At 51.7% G+C, this 18,712-nt stretch overlaps 1 protein-coding gene across 1 annotated transcript in view; it reads left to right on the top strand.

Moving 5' to 3' along the window:
* ETS1 (ETS proto-oncogene 1, transcription factor) overlaps positions 1-3,639 on the top strand; it is a 43,370-nt gene extending 39,731 nt beyond the window's left edge. Inside the window, exons 7-8 of the mRNA XM_053996910.1 lie at positions 1,794-1,912; positions 2,926-3,639. Coding sequence (XP_053852885.1) covers positions 1,794-1,912; positions 2,926-3,141 — 335 coding nt within the window. The 3' untranslated portion in view covers positions 3,142-3,639. The remainder of the gene's footprint in view (positions 1-1,793; positions 1,913-2,925) is intronic.
* The last annotated feature ends 15,073 nt before the right edge of the window (positions 3,640-18,712 follow it).

Genomic DNA, 18,712 nt, shown 5'->3' with positions numbered 1-18,712 from the left:
TAGGTGTTGGATGCTTCCTGGCTGTGTGGGGGGACTTGGTGTAAGGCCAGATGGGCCAAGAGAACTCACCCCCTTGGGAATTCACCTGTGGAAGACCTCAGGCAGCTACTAAACCTTTTTCTAGTGTTTTCTCTGCATTTGGAGCTCACTGCTATAAATAGGCCTGAGCCTGGAGATGTGGTGGCACTTCAGGCCAGGCTTTTCACTCCTCCCTTTCAACAAGAGGTGAAGGCATCATCTGAATTTCCTCCCTCATTTTGGCATGCATAATCCAGCTCCATCCCTATTGGAGAGCGCCATTGTGGAGTCAACATCTTGGCAAGCTCCAGAGGAGCAGCGAGCTGGAGCCTTTCCCCGCCGAGTCCCTTCCCATTTCCAGCAGAGTGAGCTGGGAGCTCCCTGCCCTGCCCTGCCTGTGCCTGTGATAACCCCAGGCCTGGCGCTGACAAAGCCCTGGAGCAGCTCCACAGGGATAACAGGAGGGAAACAATTTGGGAAGGGCTGGATGGGACACGGCCATTCCCGTGTCCTGGAGCCAGCTCTCTCATTTCCTCCTCCCCAGCAGCTTTTGTCTCATTTCAAACTTTGTGGACAAGGGGAGCAGCCCTCCCTTCCCCCTGTGGGTTATCCCACAGCCACAGCTCGGACAGCATCCATTGTCATTCCTGGAAACAGGCTGGGCTCCATCCCTTTTTCTGAGCCCACAACTCATTTTTTCCCTGCTTGAAGCTTTGCTCAGTGCTGTCAGCACTGGGATTACCCCAGCTAATCCAGCCTGTGCAATTCTCTGTGGGATAAATAATTTCCTCTCTCCTCTGTCTGTCTCATTATAATTATTGTCATTATTAATGATCTATTCCAAGCCAGGTTTAAACCATGGCAGGGTCTCTCCCAAAACACCTTACCCACAGCTAAGTGCAATACTTGGGGTGTGGCCACATTTGGAAGTTGCTCATCAAAGAGATTTTAGCTCCAGGGCTTCTCCTCTACCTTGGACTGGGACACAAGCCCAAGGAAGAAATAAATATTTCAAAACTCCTCCATGACTCCAGCCAAACCCCACCTCAGGCTCTCACTGGGTGCACTGGGACAAATTGGTGATGGCCAGAGTGAGTGATTGGAGGGGAGGTGGAGACCAGGTGAGGAAGGAGAGGTGGAATGCCCATGGCATGGGATGCTCCGCATCACCTCGTGCCTCTCCAGCTGGGCCAGGGGAGCAGCAGCCCCAGGGAGGTTCCTTATGAGTTTGCTGAGGCTGTGCCAATGAGGAGGTCCTGGGCTGGGGAGCTCTGTGTGCCCCGCCCTCCCCATGAGCCTGCAGAGCCCATTCCTGCAGCAACACGCCCTGGAAAGAGGCCAAGGAATTCTCATACCTGGGTCCCCCTTATCTGGATCAGCAGCACAGAGCAAAGAGTCACGGTCGGGAAGCGGAGTCTGCTGGAGTTCAGCCGTGGCCGGCGGCTCTTTGGCACTGAGGGATTGGCACTGCTCCTGTGCCAAGGCAGTGACTCCTCCTGTTTGTGTGCCAGAAAAATAATCCTATTTATGTAACTCCACATGAAGCATTCCAGGGCATGAATATTCAGCTCTTCCTGCAAATAGGAAGCTCTGTTACCTGTAGGGATTAACTCCCAGCTCAGCTCCTGCCCTGTGGCTCCTGGTGGCTCTTTTTGACAGGGGAAGGCTTTATTTGATTCAGTGAGCACCTTTTGTATGGGAATTTTCCCCCCTCTGTGATAGAACAAACTGTGTTTTCCTGGCATTAATATCCTGTGTTTCCTTTGTCTTTCTAGGCAGTGGACCCATCCAACTGTGGCAATTCCTGCTGGAACTGCTCACTGACAAGTCCTGTCAATCCTTCATCAGCTGGACGGGCGATGGCTGGGAATTCAAACTTTCAGACCCAGATGAGGTAAAGTGCCCTGGAATTAAGTGCACAACCCAAATTCCTCAGAAATATTGGTGTGGATAAGCCTCTCCTCCTCCCTTTGGGCAGCCACTTTGTTCCGGTCATGGGTATGCTGTGGGGAACCAAGGAATCGGAGTCTAACTGAAAGTTTGTTGAAAACTGGGATGCAGTCACCTTTTGGAAGCAGGGGTTTGTGCCCAAAGTTGGTGGGCAGTAGCTGGAACACCTTAGGAAGAGGAGCAGTGGCAAAGCTCTTCAGATAGGCTGGGTACAGGTGAGGGGTGACTGTCCCCTGCTTTGGGGAACAGATGGGATCTTTGTCCCCTCCCCTGACTGAAGGTGGGAGTTGGTCTCTTCTGCCAAGTACCAGTGACAGAACAAGAGGAAGTGGCCTCAAGTTGTACTAGGGGAGGTTCAGGTTGGATATTAGGGAACATTTCTTCATGGAAACGAAGAAATGGAAATTTCTTCCACTGGAGGAAATTCCATCTTTCCAAATGGAAATTTCTTCCATTTCTCCTGGCACAGCTGCCCATGTAGTCCCCACCCTGGAGGGATTTAAAAGCTCTGTGGATGGGGCATGGGAGACATGGATCAGTGCTGGGCAAAGGTTGGACTCCATGATCTTAGAGGGCTTTTCCAGCCTAAGTAATTCCATGAGTGACTGGAGCCTGCCTAAGTGCAAAAGTGACTGGCACTGGGCCACTGCATGTCGGTGTCATCTGGTTTGGAACTGGCAGAAGGTGGAGGAGGAGCCTTGGGAAAGGGATGAAGGACTTGGGATATGAGGATATATCTGAGACACCACATGAAACTACCCAGATAAATCCTCATGGGATGCTCCGCCATGTTCTGCCATTGCACAGAGGTTGATTTTCCCAAGCATCAGTTCTTAACGATGAGGAATTCTGTGAATTCTGTGAAAATCCTCCCCCTTCCTGGTGGGAAGGGAACGTCCCCACAGATATACCAACTGAGGCAGGCTGACCTTTCCTCCCTGTCCCTGCTGCCTGCAGGTGGCCCGGCGATGGGGCAAGAGGAAAAACAAGCCCAAGATGAACTACGAGAAGCTGAGCCGCGGGCTGCGCTATTACTACGACAAGAACATCATCCACAAGACGGCCGGGAAGCGCTACGTGTACCGCTTCGTGTGCGACCTGCAGAGCCTGCTGGGCTACACCCCCGAGGAGCTGCACGCCATGCTCGACGTCAAACCTGACGCCGACGAGTGACGGGGACACAGGGACAGCGCTGTCCTCTGGGAGAGCCCACGGGACTTGTTTGGTGGTTCTTTTCTTATTGATTTTCGCTGTTCTTCTGCTCGTTTTTTTCTGAGGGCCGCTCAGATTCGAGGCTTTGAGGATGTCGGGGGAGAGGGGGGAGGAAGAGGAAAACTTTGGGGAAGGATGGGCTTTTTGTTGATTTCCTGAAAGTTCCAAGAAAGGCTTTTCTGGGGGAAAATTCTGAGTTTTGAGAAAGCCAGGAAAATGTAGCTCACTTAAAAAACCAACAGTCCCCTCCCCACCCTTGGCTGTTTAGAAAAAAATGTGACAGAATGGATCCCTTTGGTTGCTCATACACAAACTGACAGGTCAGGAATGACAATATTCCTGAGGATTTGATGAATCTTAAACATTTTTCTTTTGGAAAACCAAAATGGGTGAATATTCTTGCTTTGGGGAGGGGCAATATAGGAAAAAAAACCAAGAACTGTTGTTCTTATTCTATCACCTTTCTGTCCATTGTCTTCTTTTCTACAAGAGAATTTTTCCTAGGAGGGATCAAGACTTTTTATTTTTTTTAAAGTTTTATTTTATTAAATTTTGTGCCAGTATTTGTTTTTTTTTTTTTTTTTTTTTTTTTTTTTCTAAATAGTCTTAAGCTCTAAGATGGTCTCAGTATTGCAATATTGTGTGTGTTTGTTTCTGTTCTGCCAGCAGAGAGTTTTATCCCAGGGAGGAAAAAGAGAAAAAGAGGAATTAGTTTATGTAGACCCCACTGGAGAATTGGAATGCTGGGACTGGGATGGGAAGGAAGGTGAACTCCAGAGTGGCTCCTGTTGATGTTGGCTGGGGGTGCCACTCCTGTTTCCAGCCCCACATGCTGTGCTGATAATGCTGGTTGAAATCCCTGCCTTTTTTTTTTTTTTTTTTTTTTTTATGTCTGATGTCTGGCTACACAAATCCTCTCAAAATTTCCATGGAAAATGTCTTTTTGGCATTTTCCAAATCACTTCTTTTGCTCAAGGAACACTTTGGTGCTTACAGATTTTTTTTTTTTTTTTTTTTTTTTTTTTTTGGGAGGGGGGAAAGGAGAGAAATTCCCATGTTTTCAATGTGGTAAATGGAAAATATGTAAGTTAATTGAGGGGAAAAATCAGGGAAAAGTTCAAAACCCAAAGGGAAATGTTTTTTCCTTCCTGTTTCAAGCACCTCTGTCTTTATGGCCATGTGTGGGCACAGCAGAAAGGAAATTGTCCCTGCAAATGGGCTCTTTATGGCTCTTGGGCTGCTGCTGCCAGCAATCCTCTCAGGGTGCGAGTGGCACGGAGCACGGTGTCACCAGGGGTGGCTGTGGGATCAGGCCCAGGGAAGCTGCTCCCTCTGGCCTCCAAGCCCTTCCTGCAGCTGGTTTTCTCTGGGGGGGTCACTCCTGCTGTTCCCCGTGCTCCCTGGGATGCTCTGGGCCTGAGGACAAGGTCCCACCACCCTCGGGTGCAGTGGTGGGACTGGGAGGGTCAGAGGTTGTTCCCATATCCCAGTACAACCCCAGAGCCAGATCCCCACAGATTTGGCCTCCCAAGGGAATCTTTCACTGCCCTGGGTGTTTGCATTTAAAGGCAGCATTTTGTACTTTACCAAAATCCCTCCTCTGAGTGTGCTTTGTCTGTGTGTCGGGGCACAGAGTTCATTCCAGAGGCACTGTGGGACAGCTCTGGGAGTCAGGGGGTCAGAGCCTTTCCAGAGGTGCTGCAGAGTGATTCCTGCCTGATCCCAATGGACAGGACAGGAATCTGTGTAAAATACCCAGAAGATTCAGGCACAGCCCCTCCTCACAGGGGCAGAGCTGGAGGGGAGCCCAACCCCAAAGTGATGCCCAGAGGTGCTGGGCTCTCCTTTGCCTCCGGAGCGGGGGGACCCAGCACCTCTGTATCCTAAAACTGGGCATTTTAGGGAAAGTCAGCCCCAGAATTGCTGTGTCCTTATAAAAGGTGGAGTTGGAGGGAAATGGGAAGGCCAGGAGGGAGCTCCTGCCGAGGGGGTGGAAGCAGAGGGGGTCCAGGAAGGGAGGTTGTTACACTCGAGAGCTGCGGGTTGTCCAAAGGAAAGGGTGGGATGGAGGGAAAGGAGGGACGAGGGCATGGAAGGAAGGTGAAGGGAACCCCAAAGGAGGAAAGGGATGCTGCCCACTGGGAAATGGAACCTGGGCTTATCTCCTTGGGCAGGGAGGAAGGAGGATGGAGGCAGCCTGGCCAAGCTGGAGGGAGGAAAGGAAAATTGGGATATCATGGATGAGACCCCCAGAGGTGAGGCTCTGGGACAGATCCAGCCTGAGCCACAGCTGGGCAGCTGGACAGGGAGCCAGGAGAGGTGTGAGGGCACAGAGTACACAGGGTAACGAGCATCCCAACAGCAATCAGAGGGGTTTTTGGGATGTTCAGGGTTGCTGCAAAGTGCCCTGAGCTTGCCCATCATGGGTCACTTCAGTTCCCCTTCCACCCTTAGAAAGGGACTCCCAGACATCCCAGCTCCTGCCCCTGGCATGGGCCGTGTCCCAGGACATCCCTCCTGCTGTGCTTGGACGCTCCAGCTGAAAAAGGAAAAGAATGGGACAAAATTTCCCTCCAATAGGAGGAATTGCAGGTTTGGCTACAACCCCATGCCCCTGCCAGGCTAAGTCCCTCATGCACTGTTTATTCCAGGTTTCCAAGCTGAGCCTGTGTGTTCCCAGTGATTTTAGGGAGATGGTTAAAGGTAAGGAAGGGTGAGCCATGGGAAGCAGCTCTGGATTTTTGGAAGAAGCCTCTGGCTGGAGTTTCCCCATCGTTTCTCCCAGCCCTTTGCCCTCCCAGCTCACAGCCTGTGAACAGTCCCAGACACATCAACTCCATCATTTCTTATTTTCCTTTGCTTTTATTCCCGTTCTAGAGGCCATCCCAGAGATGGGTGCTGTTTATACACTGGAAATGTGCAGATTTCTCTTTGTTTCTTTTGCATTGGTTCCTTTTTCCTTCTGCTTTTCATTGCTGGCCTTTGGCGAGGGCTGTGCTGAGCTGGACGAGCTCAACCCTCTGAGCCCTCTGAGCTCCTTCAAGTGCATGAAAATTTGGTTAATTCCCACCTGCTGGCCCAGAAGGATGGATTTGAGAGGGATGATGGAGATCTGCCAGGGCTGGGACTCCCTCCTGTGCTGTTTCCTCCACACAGGAGTGAATTTCCCCCTTGCTGATACTGGAAATGGGGTCATCTTGTCTTGGTTCAGAATGTCTCAGGTGCTTTGGGTGAGATTTTGGGATATTTTCTGTGTCCTGTGTCTCTGCTGTTTCCAGGTGGGTTGATGTTCCCTTGGCCCCTCTGGCAGAGCCTGAGCACTGCTTGCAAACAGCTTTGGGAGCCTTAACAGTTGATACTTAGGACCTCAAAAATAAAGGGAAAAACCCCAATAATGATAAAACCACCCCAATAATGATAAACCCCACACCAATAATGACAAAAGCCATAAGCACTTTCCTGCTGCCGGTCCCTCTTCATCTCCATGGGTGGGATCACCAGAATCCTTGGACCCTGGGGTGTGTCCAAGTGGAGATCCATGTCACTCCCACACTCCCACCATCCCGTCCAGATGGGATTGTTTGAGGGGAGAAATAACAAAACAGGGCAACAAATAAAGAGTCATGTAAAATTTCACTTTCTCCTGTCTTCCCAAAGCAACACCTCCTCCAAAAAACAGTCCCAGAAAGCAGCAGTAAATCCAGGTGCTGCAGGAAACATCTTCACATTCTGAGTTTTGAGTTTTTGGAGGGGTTTTCGCTGAGGTTTTAGGATTCAATTGCTGGTTCCTTGTGAACATTGGAAAACTGGGATGCCTTGGTGTGCTCTGCTCCCTGGTAGGGTCTGTGTAACACCCAGGAGCTGTTGTCTACATTCCAAAGAGGTTTAAATAAAGGATAAATCTATGTATACATATATGTTATAATGGAATATCTCCAGGAATTAACTGCCTCAGTAAAAAAAAACAAAAACAAAAACAAAAAAAAAACCAACAACAACAAAAAAAAAAAAAAAAGGAAGTCTTTTTTTGTTTTATTTTGGTTTTACACATTTTTAAGCTGATAAACTTAGAAGAAGTAAAAAAAAAGAGATTGTTATATTGTGCTGTTTGACTATTTTCCAACGTGTATTTTCATATAATTTATATTTTTTAAAAGTGGGGGAAAAAAGTTTAAAAGCGAGATTTAAAAAAAATTAAAAAACAAGGAAAAAGCAGGTGCTTTTTTAAAAAAACCTGAGCTGAGGTAGCTTAGAGATGTAGCGATGTGTGTGTGTGTCCGTGTGTTGTGTCTGATTCCGTTTGGTTTTTTTTAAAGGATTCAAAAAAAAAAAAATCCCTCCTCCACTGAATTCCTAGAGAAGGAGGGAATTGGTTTTGTTTTAATTGCTGATGCTGGCACATCATTTTGCTGGAGAGTTTTTTATATACTGTAGCCTTATTTCATATCGTATTTTAAACCATGTGAATTAAAAGAAGAATAATTCCTAACCCTTGGTGTCCGTGTGATTATTCCTTGCCTTTCCTCTTTAGGTCTGGGGCGGAAAGAGGGAAAACAAGAAATGTAGAAAATCCAGCAATTTCTCTGTTTTCCCCATTATTGAAATTGGGGTTTTATGGGAAAGAAGGGCCTGGCTCACATCATGGTGGGGCGATGCTCCACACGGCCCCTCTCACTTTAGGATCGTGGATCCCATCCCAGACTTTCCAAACCCTCTTTCATCCCAAGTCCTCACTGGGAGCATGGGATATCTGTGGTTCACCCGTCCAAATGAGCTTTGAGAGGGGAATTTTCCTCAGCAGGATCTCGGGGAATGGGTATGGCCACCAACGGGAAGATGTGCTGGGAATCTGCTTTCCTCCTGGAGACTTTGGGCTGTGGCCCATGGGGAGAAGAAATCCACCTTGGCCTTCTCCAAGTCCTTCACACTGTGCTTCAGATCCTGGAAAAAAACACGTTTGGATCCATTATGGAATATCCTGGGTTGGAATGATACCTTGGATTTTGAGTTTTTCTGTTCTGTTTTGGTGTGCAGCTTTAGCTTTATATTCAGTGTTACCAGGATCTTTTCACAGGGTGGTGAAGACAAAACAATCCTGTTCTAGCTGGAGACTCAAGGCCAATCTCTTCAAACTTCAGGCCCAAAGCATAAACAACGTGAAAAGAGGAGGGTGGGCAAGCAAGCAAGGAGGATGAAACTTCATCATTTGAAGCTGTTAATTGGGCAGTTAACTCCTGTATGCAAATGGACTAAAACTTATGAAAATGTGAAATCTCGTGGCCAAGCCCTCTTGTGCTTCCATCTTGGAGCCATCTGGGCACTGCCAGGACTGTGGCTCTGGTCCTGCCAGGGTGTGGCCTTTGAAGGCACTTCAATAAATATCCACTTTATTACTTTATTCCTCTGAACTCCATCTAGCCTCTGTTCCAGCTCCTTAAGGACTCACGATTCCAGCTCCCAAGCCTGCACAGGAGTTGGGATGCTTTTTCCAGGGAATTTTATGCTGGCTCTGATGTTTCCTTGCCCTCATCAAGCCAGGAGGAAAACTGTGCTGTGCCCAGTTGGACGGGGCTGGATTGGAGCCTGACCTCTGGAAGTGGTGATTAATGAATCAGGCATCTGGGAGACGTCCACGGGCCAGGAGCTGATGCTGATCCATGAAAGTCTGCGTGATGGGAAGTTCCCAAGGGACGCCAGTGACGCTGGATTGGCTGAATCAGCACGGATCGGGTCAGAGCCATTGCTCAGGAATGTGATGCTCGGGTTTGTTGGATACCAGGAACAGTGGGCAAGTCACGGGTGGGGATGCAGATCCAGGATAAGGAACTCTCTCTAAAACAACTTGCAGCCATGCAGGGAACAATCCCGGGATACCGAAGGATGAGCATGGAGAATCCTGATGATCCTCAAGGCAGCCGGGGCGTGCTCCCGGGACATCGCTGCATTCCCGAGGCTCAGCCGATCCCCGACCTCGGAGGGGACGGACCCGAAGCGGGGACAGCCCTGGGACAGCGCCCGGCCCGCTCCATCCTTTCCCTGCAGCCGCGGAGCTCCAAGCGGGATCGCTGGGGCGGTCGCGGGCCCTTGATCCCGGCGCGGCTTTTTCATCGCAGCGGGAGCCGCCGGGGCTCGTGCCCGGCTGTCCCGGGAAAATAAACATCCAGCGGCTCCTTTCGGCTCCTTTCGGCTCCCTTCCGCTCCTTTCCGCTCCTTTCCCAGCCGCTGCGGAGACTCCGGCTGGGGGAGCAGCCAAACCCCGGAAGGGTGAAGGTGCCCCAGCTCTCGGGGATTTTTCCTCCTTGCAGAACCTGGGGATGCCGCAGGTCGCCCCCCGCAGCCCGAATTCCGCATTCCGCAGGGATTGCAGCCTGTGGAACGCTCCTATCAAAAACACGCCCGGGCCGGGGCAGCCCCCGCGCCCATTAACGGCCCCGCGTTAATTATTAACCCCATTAACCGCCCCCTGCTCCCCCAGAGGAAGCACGGGGGGTGGGAAGGGGGGGCACACGGAGCAAATGTGCCCCCCCGATGCCCCTGCCCTGTCCCCACCCCTCCTTTTCCCAAGGGTCTCCATGCCACCGCCGGCTGCAGTGAGATTTGGGATGGGGAAGTGGAGTTTGGGGAGGGAGCCGGAGCATTTCCCATGGAAAAAAACATCACAGCCACAGCTCTGCTCCCCCCAAATCTGTCCCCTTTGCAGCATCCTCCAACCAGGGTTTTCAGAAAAAAACATGGGAATTTGGAAAAATGGAATATAATATTATAGAATATAATTATTCAGAGAATAGAATAGAATAGAATAGAATAGAATAGAATAGAATAGAATAGAATTACTCAAGTTGCAATTCAGGCTGCTCCAAGACCTTCAAGTCAAATCATTTTGTAGAATCATGGAATAAATCAGCTTCATGATAGAATTGAGCTGAGAGGAAGGGGTTTGCTGGGAGTGATGCCCTCCCCAGCAAGAAAATCCTGCCTGTGTGGGGAATTGCACCTGGAGGAGGATTTTTCTGGTGTGTTGGCTGCTGTGTGGCTGCTCAGGTGTGGGACTGAACAGAGCCAGAGCGGGCAGAAGGGTTTCCCCAGACTCCAGCATGTGATTATCCAGGGATGCACACATCCAGCAGTGCAGTGGAGCAGGAGGCAGCGTATCCCGAGGGATCCTTGTGGGATGGAGGGGATTTCTGGGCTGGAAACACCCTGAGCTGCTGCTCCATGGGGAGACCAGCGAGGAAAAGGGACATTTTCAGGTTGGTGTCTTGAAATGAGACATTGAAATCGGTGTTTGAGGGACACTGAGATGGAAGCAGGAACAGGAATTGCTGAAGGCTGAAGTGAGGGAAGGGCTCTGTGGAAATCCCTGAGATCCCAGGGCGGTGGAAGGAGGCGGTGAAAGAGGAGAAGCAAGAATTTATGGGGGGGCAGTAGAGAGATGCAGAGGGAGAGGGGGAAGGAGAATAATGGGGTGCTGAGCAGCAGGGGATGAGCCTGGCTCCTTCCTGGGTGATGGTTTCTGGATGATCTTCAAGATCCCTTGCAAGCCAAACCATTCTGCGATTCCCTGTGGGGTGTGCACACCCTTCCACACATCCCGCTGGTGGATCCCGGGCACAGCGAGCACGTCACACCAGGCAAATGGGGATTTAGGGCTGCTGGGAGCACTGGGACACTTTTGGTGCCCATTCCCCCTCCTGAACGGAGATTTAGGGCTCCTGGGAGCACTGGGACACCTTTGGTGCCCGTTTCCCCTCCCGGGCTGGCCGTGCCGGGGGTGCTGCCGTGGGATGCCGGGGTTGCCTTTCGGAGTCAGCACTTTCCGCTGTTTGCTTTCCTCCCCCGGCTCCCTCCCGCCAAGCCCCGGCCTCTGAACCTCGTCCAACAGCAACTTTCGTCTCTTCCAGCGGCCTTTCCCCGCTCCCGGGAGCGCGGCCGTTCCCTGGCCTCGCTTGAAAGGCGCTCCCACAATGAGCCTTTGTGCCAGGCTGCTCCGGAGGGCAGGGATTCGGGACTGAGGGACACGAGGCCAAACAGCCTGAGGGCCTCGTGGGGAGACCGGGGCAGGGGTGCTGCCCCAAATTCTGCATCCCTGGGTAGGGATGCTCCCCAAAGTGTGGCATCCCTGGAAAGGGGACGGTTCCCAAGAATCCCTGGGATGCTCCCCAGAATTCTGCATCCCTGGGGTAGGGATGCTTCTGAGGTTGCTGCATCCCTGCAGAAAGGATGGTCCCCAAAAGCGCAGCGTCTCTGGCAAGAGGATGCTCACCAAGAATCCCTGCACAGGGATGTTCCCCAGAATTCCCCATCCATCAAAGAATGATGCTTCCTAAAATTCTGCATCCCTGGGGTGGGGGTACTGCCCTCAATGCTTCATCCTTGGGGTGAGGATGCTCCCCAAAGGTCTTCATCCCTGGGGTCAGGACACTCCCATAGCTGATGTGTCCCTGGGCCAGGATACTCCCCAAAATCCTGCATCCCTGGGGTAGGGATACTCCCCAAAATTCTGCACCCATCAAAGAAGGATGCTCCCCAAAAACTTCATCACTGGAGTGCAGGTACTCCCCAAAATTCTCCATCCCTGAGGTGGGGATGCTCCTCAGATGCTGCATCTCCCTCCTGCCTTCAGCATCATTTTGGGAAGGGAGGAGGACACTCCCAGCCTGCCCATGCTGAACTGAGCTTATCTTTTCCTTAAGACAGGATTACCTTTCCATGGGGTAAATTTCCCAGTTTCCCATTCCCTGAGCTTGACTTTCCCTTGATGGACCCAGGACAGCCTCTCCCTCCTCTTCCACAATCATTCCTTAACTGCCTTCCCACATTCCCCTTCTCCTCCAGCCCTCCCACCATCCCAAACTCTCCACCCTCCTCCCGGGCTCATCCCTGGCATCCTCCATCCCCCATCCTGCCACTCCAGCTCCGGCACAGTGGAAAAGGCACAGCAGGAGCGGTGCTGTGGATTTTCAGCCCCCATTAATGACATTTCCCAGCTGGAAAGCACGAGGTGAAGCCAGAGCCATTGGCCTTGGCTCTGGGCAGACCACCAACGTGCCCACCACAGACCTCCAGCGAGCCCACGGCTCCCAGCCCAAATCCAGGGGCCTGGAGGGAGCTGGGAGCAGGCTGGGAAGGCTGGAGGGGAGACCAAAGTCTGCTCAGCTACAACCCTGCCAGAGAAGGGTTTCTTTTGGAGCGGGGAATCATCCTCTGCAAGAAAAAATAAAACTAAAATTCCCCACATTGAGATTTTTTGGGGGGTTTTTATGTTTTTCCTCTTCCCTGTCCTGGTTGCTCCTGTAAAATTCCCAGCTGGTGCTGGCATCTCTGTCCTCGTGCTGGGGGCTCTGCTCCAGGGGCAGAATCCTTGGCTGAATTAATCCAGAAAGCCAAGCTGGGGGATCTGGCAGCAGGAAAAGGCTTTGCTCCCTGTCTGAAGGGCACAAGGAGCTGGCAGGGATCTCCCAGTGGAGGTTTGGGATTCGGGATCTGTGATTTGGGGAGCTCTTGGCAAGTTTGGCCTCTTTCACCATCTTTGCCTCAATTTCCCCAAGTGCAATCCCAGATCCCAAACCTTCCCAGCCTGCCTTAAACACATTGGGGGTCCCTGTTTGGGGATGGGATGGGATGGGATGGGATGGGATGGGATGGGATGGGATGGGATGGGATGGGATGGGATGACTGCTCCTTCCAGCCCCACCGCCACTGTGATGTTTCATTTTTCCAATCCCCTGAGTCCTCAGCCAGGATCAACCCAGCACGGCAGAATAAACCCCTTCCCACATTGCTGCCACCTTTCCCCACCTGTTTCCCAGACATTTCCCAGGAAAGTGGGATGGGGGACACTGGGGATGGTATTTGGGGTTTCCCTGGAGACACCACACCCAAAAGATGGGAGCTGGGACCATCAGGATCCTGTGGGAAGCCTGGTGGGATGCCCTGCCCAAACAGCTCAGGGCATTTGCTTCCTGTGAGCAGCCCTTGCAAGCGGTTCCCCAACGCATCCCAAACACTTTCCTCGGAACATGGGGAACATCAACATGGAGGATCAAAAGTTACCCTGGGTCATTTTGGATCTTAATGATGTGCAAAAGCTCTGCAGAGCCTCATCCAGCTGGATCTATCCTGCTCTTTTGGGGTCAGGACACTGGAAATGGGGTTGGTGACAGTGGCTGCACTTTGGGGACAGTAAAGGCACCTGGAGGCACCGTGTCCCCATCCTGTGCCCCAAACCCTGGGATAAGATGACCCTTTGGGGCCTGGACTGAAGGTGTTTTGCAGCACCTGTTCCCAATTCCCTGCCAGCTGCTGTTTCCACCCCTCCAAACTCTTCTCCTCAGCACTGCCCAGTCTGGCCAAGTGGAAAGTCCTCCTTGGAGGAGAACTCCCCATAAATCACTGGGATCTGCATCATCATGCTGGGTTTTCATCACGAAACCCCCCCAAAAAATAGCAAGTGAGGGAAATCTCATTCTCAGCACAAAGCTGGCACAGCCCTGGTTTGACTTTTCCCTCCTCCATGAAATCCAGCTCTGGCTCAGCTGCTGGCACAGGGTGAGATGGATGTTTATTTTTCCCTCTCCCCTTTTCTGGATCCTGGGGTTGCTCTTGTGAGGTCCCACTTTCATGGCAGAGCCAATTCCCGATGATAAAAATAGAAGGCAGGGGCTTCCTGCCAGCAAGGGAAAGAGGAGAAAGGGGGATGAAATGCCAAATAAATGAGTAAAAGTGACAGAGTGGCACTCACAGAGCTGCAGGAGGATTTGAGGATCCAAGGACCTTCTGGCTGGGTGGGATCAACACAGGAAAAGGGATCAAATGGAGCGATTTTGTCACCACCCTTGGGTGACACAGGGGAAAACCACTTTGCTGGTGTGAAGCAATGGATTTATGCCCTTCAGTGTGAATCCAAACCCTCCAGCTCCTTTCCCAGCTGGATTTGGAAATCTCTGTCACTGCTGACCTATTTAAAGGCCGTGCCAAACGTTGGTCTGGGATGTGCCAAAGGGTTTGGATCCCACGGTGTCCAGGCTGATGTGGGTTCTGTGGGATGCCAGCAGCTTCCCAAGGCCCCCTGGGACCCCCAGCACCCACGGTGCCTTTCCAAAGGGCGGATGAGATGTGATGGTTCTGTTAGGATGAGATGTGTGAGGCTCTGTTTGGTGCTGCCCTGGAGTTTGCCAGGTTTTGGGAAGATCTGTCATGGAATCCTTTAGAGTTTGGGTTGGAAGGGGCCTTAAAGCTCATCCCATTCCATCCCCTGCCATGGGCAGGGACACCTTCCATTATGCCAGGTTTGCCAGCCCCCTCCAGCCTGGCCTTGGTCACTTCCAGGGGTTTAATGTGTACACATCCTTATCTCCCCAGTAAAACAAGGATAACAACCAAAAAATGGTGCCTGGTCTCACGGCTCTGCTAATATAATTCTGATTTTGGGGTGAAAATCAGGGATAGTGAACCGGGAGCAGCAGGAGCATCCCAGAGCTGTGACAGCTTTTGGGCTCCAACAGCACCAATATTTACAGCCCAAGTGGAGGAGCTGCAAAATTGGCAGCAGTTCAGGAGAAAGCGAGGAAAATTATTGGAATGAAGCACTGGGAGCTCCATTTCTCTCCCTGTGTGTTGGAAAGGATTTATCCAGCTCACAGGCTCCCTTCCTCCACGGGGAAAGGAAATTTGGCCATGAAGGGTTGGGAGGCAAAAACTGATCAGTGAACAAATAGAGTGCAGTGAGGAAGAAATAGAGTGGCAGTGAGGAAGGTGTTAATTGGTGAGGTTCATTAAGCTCTGGAAGGATTTGCTGTGGCTTATCTGGAGCCTGAGGCTCATTTTTGTACCTCATCCACCAAATATGTTCTGTAGCTCAAAGAAATCATTCCTTGCAGCAGGACACAGCAGCTCCTTGCAGGGATCCCATCTGGCTGAGGTGCTGATGACAAACCTGGGATTTTCACACAAGTTTTGGGAGTTTCTGCAACTGAACCTTATTTTGAGCTGGAAATGTACCTCAGTGCCAATGGCAAATCCATCCTGGAGCGCTGTGTCCAGCTTGGGAGTCCAACATCAGAAGTGGAGCTGCTGGAGCCAGTCCACAGGAGGCCACAGAGATTCTCCAAGGGCTGGAGCCCCTCTGGAGCCAGGCTGGGAGAGCTGGGGGTGCTCACCTGGAGAGGAGAAGGCTCCAGGGAGAGCTCAGAGTCCCTTCCAGGGCCTGAAGGGGCTCCAGGAGAGCTGGAGAGGGACTGGGGACAAGGCATGGAGGGACAGGACACAGGGAATGGCTTCCACTGCCAGAGGGCAGGGATGGATGGGATCTTGGGAATTGGGAATTGTTCCCTGTGAGGGTGGGGAAGCCCTGGCACAGGGTGCCCAGAGCAGCTGTGGCTGCCCCTGGATCCCTGGCAGTGCCCAAGGCCAGGCTGGATGGGGCTTGGAGCAGCCTGGGACAGTGGGAGGTGCCCCACTGGAACGAGCTGAGCTTTAAGGTCCCTTCCAACCCAAACCACTCTGATCCCATGATCCCTCCCTAATCCCAAGATCACCACGTTATAGCAGTAGCAAAATGGGATTTTGCATGTTCCCCTTCCCATCCACCTCGTGCTGCATCAACCCAACCCAAAGCTGGTGCCCATCCCCAAAACCTCCCAACCTGAACCCAAAATTCCCGTCACAAGCAGACAGGCCAGGAAGAGCTGGAGCCGCCTTTGCCTGGTCACGGTGAATCATCTGTGGTGAGGCTGTGCCAGCTGCTTGCTCAGCCACCAGCAAGGAGGGAAAAACTCCAAACAAACCAAACAACAAAAATCTGTTTGCAATTCCTCTCAGGAAGAGCCACTCCGTGTAGGCACAAGGCTGGCAGAAAAACACGATGCTCTTTCCATAGGAGCATTCCTGATATCAGCCCGGGATCTGTGCAGTCCTTCTCCGATAAAATTAGCAATGAGGAATGTGCAATTCCTATTGGGATGGCTTACGGAAATGACAAACAGAAACAGAACAAATCCAGGTTTGGTGTGTGGATTTAGAAATGTCAGTGGCTGCAGTGCTAGATTCCCCCTCAGTGAGCTTCAGGGTTGTGGGAGAGGGGGGAACTGGAGCACAGGCTGCTTCCAGGACTGGCACATTTTAGTGAAATTGGTTTAATAAACAGTTTGGGTTGTGATTCAAACTTGTTTAACCACACAAGAAAAGCTGAGAGGAATCACTTGGGGGCTGGTTTGTCCTCACCCGGGGTTTGCACAGATCTGCAAGTGGCCGTCCCTCCCCAGTGTGGAGATGGAGAGGATTCCTTGGAGATAAGGGCTGGATTAGCTCAGGGATCTGGTTACAAGAAGAATTTGAAGGATTTCAACCCAAATCTTGCCTTGTCCATGACCAAAATGAGATGGCACAGGGAGGACACCAGCACAGAGCAGGTGATTGTCCTCCAGAGCTGTGTGTTGGGAGGAGCCACATCCCTCCCTCTGGACAGCACATCCCAGCCAGTCTCCCAGCCCCGCTGACAATTTTCTCAGACATTCCTTCTCAGCCCTAGTGCTCCTCGTTTGGGGTTGCTGTGACTCCAGAAATAAACACAGGAGGTTCTGCTGGGGGATAAAAATGCTGTGTGGTTTTCCCTGCCTGACTTCTGTGCGCTCGGCTTCCAGATGCTCCGGAAGGGTCGGCTTTGAGAGAGCAGTGGTGACGTGGCCTGGGAAAAGCAAGGCTTAAAGCCAGCCAGTGGGGTCCTAAAATTCCATGCCTGATGTTAGGAGCAGGAGCTGATGGAGCTGTGGAGAGGGGGAGTGGGCTTGACAACGTGAAGGTGCAATGGGAAGGAATTCTGCTGTTCTATGTGCTTTCCTGTGGATGATGAAGATTTTTCTGCAAAGGTGGATTTGTTCCAAAAGCACCGAATCAGGATAAGTCACATCCTGAGAGAGATCAGAAGCGCTGACAAACATGAGCTCAGTTTTGTCTTCCCTGTTTTCCTAACAAAACACCAGGAGTTGCTGGAGACAACTCAGTTCCTGGTTGCTTTCCTCGTCATGCTCTAGTGACATGGAGAGGCCCAACCCAGGCATGTCCTGGTTGTGCTGGACAAACCCTGTCCAGGAGCTCCATCTCACCCATGTGTAGCCACCAAATCCACGGGCGTGGTCTCTGACTCAATCCTGAAGCCCCAGCACTGGGATGGGATGGGATGGGATGGGATGGGATGGGATGGGATGGGATGGGATGGGATGGGATGGGATGGATCTTGGGGGACTCCAGATGAGGAGTCCCGTGGTGTCTTCCCAGGGATGGAATCTCAGCCTCCAGCAGATACCATTTTGGGAACATCCCTCGGAAAACCAGCCAGGGAGGAGACCAATAGATCTCCTTGGGAAAAGCAAAGCCTGGAGCAGGAAGCTGGTAGCCAGCGAATGGGTGTCCAGCACAGGGCCTCTGGGAAGATCCCAGCCTGCGAGCAGGGCTGCCTAACCCAATCCAGATTTCCATAGGAAATAACTCCAGGACACTTCCACCACAAACTATGCACTGCTGCTGCTTGGATGAGTCCGTACGCCGTCAGCCAGGCTATTTTTTCCCCATCCTCCCTTCCAAGCATTGTTCCAAGGCCGCAGCCAGCTGAATGCCCTGGGAAAGAACTTTCCCAGCACTTTCCCTGTCCCAGGAAGGACACGGTGGGAAGCAGACAGAGGTCTCGCCGAAGCCAGCGGGAAGCACACGGGGGGTGTGGGGTGATTCAGGAATGTGGTTCTGAGGAGGGAATGCCGGCTCTTCATCCCCATCACCAGAGGGACAAAGCTGGGATCCAGGTGGTTGTTCAGGCTCTGCACACGGAAGTGTGGGCTGGGCTAGGAAGTCAAAGCCTGGCTTGAGAAAGACAATATCCGTGTGCATTCCAGGAACGAGGATGAACATGAGGGACTGTGACCTCCAGCAGGGCTGAACAAGCCAAGGCAGCCCCAGCTTGTTCTCCTCTTCCCAGCCGGATACTGGGAGCTGTGGAATGTGTGCCCCAGAGTGCCATGGCTCCGGCAGCTCGTTGGAGACTTGAGCTGGCACACAAAAGGAAAGCCTGAAAAAATTCTTCCTGGAAAAGGTAATAATCCCTCAAGACAATTCTCCAGGTGAAGAATGGGATTCCTGATAAGCTCTTTGTAAAAGATATCTGCCTTGCATAGAAATTCTGGGCTTGGTATTCCAAAAGAGGGGAAGGATTCAGCACAGAAATACAAATTGTGTGGGAGTAAAGGGGGACAGTTTGGCTTTGAGCTGAAAAAATCAATTTTCTGGGAGTGGAGAGAAATCAAATGAAATCAAAACATGTTTTGATCAGCTCTCAAAAAAATTCCAGGATCTTTTTCTTCCAAAGGCTCGTGGTACTGGAGTCTGTAAGCCAAGAAGCTTTAGCAGCACGGCATGAGGGCTTGGGAGGCACCCAGAGGGAGGGAGGGAGGGAGGGAGGGATGGATGGATGGATGGATGGATGGATGGATAGATGGATGGATGGATGGATGATGGATGGATGGATGAGGGATGGATGGATGGA

The sequence above is a fragment of the Vidua macroura genome, chromosome 22 (genome assembly GCF_024509145.1).
Source record: "Vidua macroura isolate BioBank_ID:100142 chromosome 22, ASM2450914v1, whole genome shotgun sequence".
Lineage (NCBI taxonomy): Eukaryota > Metazoa > Chordata > Aves > Passeriformes > Viduidae > Vidua > Vidua macroura.
Note: the sequence above shows the minus strand (reverse complement) of the source record. Positions and strands in the feature narration are given on the sequence as shown.